Raw genomic sequence first — 6,331 nt, 5'->3', positions numbered from 1 at the left:
TCCGTGCTGGTTTAGAAGATGTTTGTGCGCGCGCGCACACACACACACACACACACACACACACACACACACACACGCTGTGTTCCCTACCGAGCTGTTTTCAGGCTGACGTTGGACAGTTTTTACAGAAACTGAGGCTTCCGGCGCTCATCCTTGGCTCTGTTTGTTTTTCCTGGATTTGGAACACCGTGGTTGTTTTTGTTGGGACTTGGCCTGAACCCCGTCCCAGCTCCGGGAAATTATAGTAAAAGTAGAATATGTCGCACATGTGACGGTAACATCGGAGGCCTTATGTAACGCAAGCCTCGAGCTTTTGATCTTTACTGTTTTCCCGAATACGCCGGGCCTGCCGGGACAGGCCTCAGTCAGCCTGAGAGGCGTACGCTTCTTTTCTTCTAGCCCTCCAGGACGCAAGCGTCCAAGTTACACCACGCAGGGGTTAAAGGTCAGAGGAACACCCCAGGACACGGAAGGACAAAACGTACTCTTACTTTTTTGTTTGTGTGGAACTTGAAAAATGCAAAGTGTTCCTGTTTTTAGAAAAAGGCCCACACCCACTCCACAGACTAAGGTTCGGGTCATTAACGTTCCTTAAGTTTGACAGGAGAAATATCAGTGACTAAACGCATAAAACCTGCCAATAAATCACTGAAATCCCTCGAGTGAGGCAAGAAAACGTGTTTTTGTAGCAAGAAGCAGAGAAATCAGGTTTTCTGGGCTTTTAAAACCATCTGTAACCACAAATCGAAGTAAAACGAGCCTCGGGGGGGAATGATGTCAAATATAACAAAATGAAGGGCTGTGGGTCCTGCTGGTTTACCTGATTGAATCAGCCTGACTCATACGGGTCCACACGGAGGCTTGAATGAGCGTAATTCCTCTAATGTGACTCAGAGGACGTGTTGCAGCAGGACTGTGAATGGTTGCGAGGAAATGAAGAGCCAGCAGTCACCACTTTACGGCTCGGGATTACTGACAAAGACAGGCAGGCAGGCATGAATGCACACATACAGGATCACGGCTCCCTGCTGCACATGTATGGGCTTTAAATGAGGACATAATAGAGCAGCGATCCTCAGCCGGGCTACTTACCGCCACAGCTTTCAGGACGGACATGAAAAGACATGAAGAGAGAAGAAAAGATCAAATTTGTGTGGAAATGGATGCAGTACAAACCTTTAGCTGCAGCTGTTTCCAGCTGTTATCGGTTTGGATGTTTCTGCTTCAAGGACACAGACTGTGAATGTTTTCAAGTGTCCTGTTTAGTTCAGCTGCCCTCAAACCCAAAGATTGTTGTCACGAAGCATAAAAACATAAACAACAACCAGTTGTTCACCTTGAAGGAGCCGCAAACTCCTTCAAATTTGATGTTTGCTCCTGGATTTTTAAATGCATCTCTGTAAGGAAAGCCAGGAAAGAGGGACTCAGACGGGAAGAAATGGAGTAAAGTGCAAGGGAACGCACACAAAGGAGGCCTGAAAGTGTAGGAAACCAAACAAATTGGAGCAGGAGCGGCGAGTCCTCGCGAGCCCACCTTGTTGCTAAGGAGTCGCGGTAAAATGGCCGCCTTTCTTTGAAAGCTCTGTGCAGGCACAATGGGGCATCCCCTCCCCTCTTTCTTCTCTGCTTTTTAAAGGCAGCGGCTGAGAGGATTACCTTCAAACACGTCGTTACCACGCCGAGCGGCCGAGAACACACAAACAGGGAGGCCCCGGGCGGGCTGGGTTAACCCTTAAATGAAGACTGGGATGGAAGTAATTAAGAGCCTCGTGACGTACACGACTCGATCTGTGAGAGAGTGGACGAGGATGTTTGTGGGACATCCGGGAAGCTTTCCAGTGTGATTTGTGGTCGGCTTTTGTTCTCGCTAAATGGAAAGCTCAGAAAAATAAAAGCTTGTTCCAGTTTTCCCAACAACATAATCACCACTCTTCTTTTCCTGGAAACTCGATTGGCTGCTTCCTGTCGGACACAAACATCACATGGGCTCCTCCTCGTCTGCATCGCGTTCAGTGCTGTAAAACACATCAGGCCCATGTCCCGTCTCACTTTGATTCAGGTGTGTGTGTGTGTGTGTGTGTGTGTGTGTGTGTGTGTGTGTGTTAATGATTAGGTGATGGATTTGGGGAGGGGGTGTTAATCCCATTCCTGCAGCTTAGCGGGCAAATGGTCACTGAAATAAACTCTTGTAATGTGATTAAATGTGGCTGATGTGCCCTCACCATGTTAAGCTTTGATAGGGATGGTAACCATGGCGACTGGGCGGATTGAAGGGGCCTGATTGGGCAGGCTTGACCAAAAAGTTACAGAGAAACTGGAAGCATGTCGGCCTATCAGACCGAAGGAGTGTTAGTGAGATAAAGTCCCTCTGAGCCTCCGTCTGATGTCCCAGCAGGTGAGGGAGACGGAGACATGGATGCCCATGAAGAGCTCGCAGACGGCCGGCGTGTCGACACGTGGCGGCGATCTGGAGGCGTCTGGAGACGCCCCGATTGGCTCAGACTTCGGCTTCACAGACAACGACGGTGACGATTACACGTACGACGATGAAGACTACAACGACTTCTCTGGATCTGGTGACGCAGGTCGGTCCTGACGAGAAACACTCAGCGCAGCGATTTCTGACGTTTACGTAGAATCTGTAAGATTAAATGAAGAATCTGCTTCTTTCCACAGACACGCCCATGTCACCTGACGAGACGACAACAGTGAAGGTGAGAAGCGTCTGCACGTGGAGTCTCCTTAAATACTTAAACCCTCAACCATGCAGCAGAGGCTTCACCAACTCTTTTCTCTTCATTTACAGCTCGACATTATTGACAATAAGATCCCCGAGCCAGAGCGCCCGGTGCGACCAACCGTCAACGAGAGAGATATCGTTGAGAAGAACGAGATCCCTGTGCTGGGCAACGACGATCGCAGAGAAGACAACCTGTCCAATGTCCTCATGTCCCACACCGGCAACGAGAGCATCATGAGCAAGACGGAGTTCCTTGCAGGTCAGTCGTGCTCTTACAAACATCTTTGAAGCAGCCAAAACTTAACTTTGAGTTTTTAAATGTCCAAAGATGGCAATGCTGCCCGAGTTTTAACATCAGACGCAGAAAAATTTCCCTAAGCTGCGATAACCTTAAACTAAGAACAAGAGCACGGTAGCGCTCGTACGCGATGTCAGATGACGTGATTTCTAAAGTGTAGGGCTGACGAGGAGCTTCAGAGCTCCCTCCCCAGAGGAGCAGGAGGAGGCTCCTGTCTGGGTGGAAGGCGTAGGAATCACTGTCACAGCTTAAAAAGTCTCATCTGTTGCTTTACTTTCTCTTCCAGCTCTGACCGCGACCCTCGCCGTCAGCCTGGTGCTCGCCGTCCTCCTCATCCTCTTCCTCATCTATCGCATGAAGAAAAAGGACGAGGGCAGCTACGATCTGTCGAAGAAGCCCATCTACAAGAAGGCCCCCACCACAGAGATCTACGCATAGACCCCGACCTCCTCCTGCTCCTCCTCCTTTCACAACCACACACAATCACACACCTCACTCCCTTAAAAACCCAATCAGGGCCGGCGTCTGGCCTTGCCATGCCTCATCATCATCATCATACCTCCTCCTCCTCCTCACTTTCCTCCAGCGGAGCGATGCTGGGTAAATCAGGAGAGAAGCCCCGACAACACGATCGACAGACTGGCTCCTCCCTGATGTGCGCTTTATTACCGACGCTCTCTGAACCAATCAGAGGCTTCGCTTTCTCAGAAAAGGAAAATGAGCGACAGGAGTGGACTGTCTCAGCTGCCATGACCTCACTTCCTCTCAAACAGGACAAGACTCCTCCCTTCTTTCCTTTAAAAACACTAAAACGGTACTTTTATCGGTCCAGTTATTTATTCTCTCCTCTGAACCTGCAGCGTCTAAAGACTAACGAGGTTTTCATGAGATTTTTATTTTTTTTTTAAATGCCATAATGAGAAAAACAAAGTTGGTTTTAATCTGAAAGTTGTGCAGTGGTTTCATGCTCCGTTAGAAGTGACCCTGTATAGAAGTGTTGTTTCTGCACTGTAAAACGATCACTTCCTGTTCTGTAAACCTTCAGATGCAGCAGAGTTCATTAAAATGACCTTAAAAGGCTTTTTATTTCCCTTCAAAGCTCCTGGTATGTTTGGTTTCTCCTCAGCACGTAGCACCAGACGAGTCGTACCAATCCCTGAAAGGAATTTGCAAACGTTGGAAGACCCCGGGTTATTCACGAGCACGTCATAGCGGCGAGGCGTTGCTGCACTCCTCAGCATCGCGCCAGGCGTCGACACTTTCGGATGTAGACTCGCTCACTTTCCTGCAGAGAGTTCGAGGATACGAAGCTATATCCGAATAGCTGGTTAGCTTAGCTTAGCTTACAAAGTGACAAGCATTAGCCAAAGCTAATACAGCTAAAGGCTATTATGTGTGAAGTAGCTGTAAACTCATCAAATTAATGTTCTCGACATATAATCTGCAGATTTGGGTTTAGCCACCTTTTTAAGCATAAAGTCAGTCTGACGGCAGCATTTAAAGTCGGGTTTCCTCAGCTAATGCTATGCTACAGTAGCGTAGCAACGCTAATGTAACATTTGGGGCTTTTTTTTTTCTCCAGTTTTTCATAAATTAAGATGAAAGAAATGAAGCGTAAATGTGGTCTTCGGTAATTCCGTTAGCTGCTTTTTTATTTTTATTTTATTTTATTTTTTTTTATTAAATTAATCTAGCTAGCTGATTTATTTGTGCTAAGCTAACTCTAAGGTAATTTTGACCAAACGTGAGTGGCTTATATCTTTTCTAAAACTTGCCAAATTAAAATTGTAATTCCTTCAGTTCTTTCAGCATTGAGGTGCTAATCCATGTAAAAGTTGAGCTCTGTGATTGCAGAAACAGTACTTTTTTCTTTCTTTGATATATATATATTTTTTTTCTCAATCATGGGGTTGATGCTTCTCTCGATAAGCTACACCGACTGTTTGCTGTTTAGTTTTTATATTTTCAGTCACAGTTCTCGGAGCGATCGCCGACGCCGTCGTGAGCCGGTCCAATGCTCGGCATCCAGACTGCTCTACCAAGGATTTGTACATAGTCATTAAATATCAATTTAAAAAAAGCTTAAAAATATATTAACTTGGTACTCAGCCGTGTTCTGGCAACAGAAATATCTACCAAATATTTAAATGCCAAATTGTTTTGTTTTTGCTCTTTGGTGTCCTGCAGTAACCTTCATGTGATTTACTGTAAATGTAAGTTTTGATACTACCGATGCTAATACTAACGCCTCTAATGTCCTCCAGTGTTTTATTTTCCCACCTGTAGATCAACTAGTTCCCCTCCGTTATTATTTTTAATTAATTTAACTGTCAAATTATTTTATTGCCTTCCTTCAGGTTCGGGTGTTCACCCTTAAGCTGTTGTATATGTGATTTTTAAAAGTTTTATATACACTAGTTTCAGATTTGCAGCAAATAGTTTTGAAACTTTTTATTTGGTAAGAGTGTCTATTATCTTTTAGACTTTTTGCTTTTGTATTTATGGTTTTGTTTTTTGTAGAAGGATTGATTATGTGGTTGCTGTACGTCTCTTCGTTCGAGGGATGTTGTGTCGATGAGCCACGTTGCCGTCAGCAGACCTCGGGTCGATTCTTGGCTACTCACTTTTGTAAATCTGAACACGACCGGCGACGCGAGCAGCCGCACAGTTACGAAAACACTCGAGGCCTGATAACTGACACAATGCTGCTGCCCGTGTCCTCTGGTGTGCCGGGAGGAACGAGCTGACCTCTGACTCGGGCAGAGGAGTAAATCTGATCAGATTACACGAGTTTAAAAAAGAATCTTTCAAAAAGCAGTCGGTCGTCGGCCCCAGGTCTGAGTCGGTAAACATGGGAGGGTATGTTCTGCTGCTTAATGTCACAAATACCACACGAGAATCATCGGAGTGGAGCCAATGAATCATTGGTTTCTCAATGCTGGTTCCGATTTATTGAAAATAAAGTTATTTTTATGCACATTAACATTTTAAATGTGTGTTTTGTTTTGTTTCCTGAGGGAAAGATGACTGAAGAGACACTTGTCACTTCACCTGATCACAGGGGGTAAATTCCCCCTCAGCGGTTTTCTTTCTAGTTGTTACTCTGACAGCGTAGGAGTCCTGCTAGCTTTGCTTTCTTAGTATTTTGTGTTGCACAAACAGTGCAGGCGTTGTTGCCAAGGAGACGAGCACAGTTTAAATGCACAAAACCTTTTTTGCACAATTTATTTTGTGTTCGGCATGAAGGAAAGGCAGATGATAACAAATGTACTTCGAGTAACTAAGGAGCTGCT

General features: G+C 45.7%; 1 protein-coding gene across 2 annotated transcripts in view; it reads left to right on the top strand.

Annotated features, from left to right (window-relative positions):
* Positions 1-6,021, top strand: part of sdc4 (syndecan 4) — a 14,885-nt gene extending 8,864 nt beyond the window's left edge. Inside the window, exons 2-5 of one of the 2 annotated variants that reach the window (XM_005928933.3) lie at positions 2,393-2,585; positions 2,677-2,714; positions 2,807-2,999; positions 3,325-6,021. In XM_005928933.3, coding sequence (XP_005928995.1) covers positions 2,393-2,585; positions 2,677-2,714; positions 2,807-2,999; positions 3,325-3,476 — 576 coding nt within the window. In that variant the 3' untranslated portion in view covers positions 3,477-6,021. The remainder of the gene's footprint in view (positions 1-2,392; positions 2,586-2,676; positions 2,715-2,806; positions 3,000-3,324) is intronic. The other variant, XM_005928934.3, reaches the window with a different exon arrangement.
* The last annotated feature ends 310 nt before the right edge of the window (positions 6,022-6,331 follow it).

The sequence above is a fragment of the Haplochromis burtoni genome, unplaced genomic scaffold (genome assembly GCF_018398535.1).
Source record: "Haplochromis burtoni strain Fernald_Lab_line unplaced genomic scaffold, NCSU_Asbu1 Contig_117, whole genome shotgun sequence".
In the NCBI taxonomy this organism is placed as follows: domain Eukaryota; kingdom Metazoa; phylum Chordata; class Actinopteri; order Cichliformes; family Cichlidae; genus Haplochromis; species Haplochromis burtoni.
The sequence above is the reverse complement of the archived record's forward strand: the minus strand, read 5'-3'. Positions and strand labels throughout refer to the sequence as shown.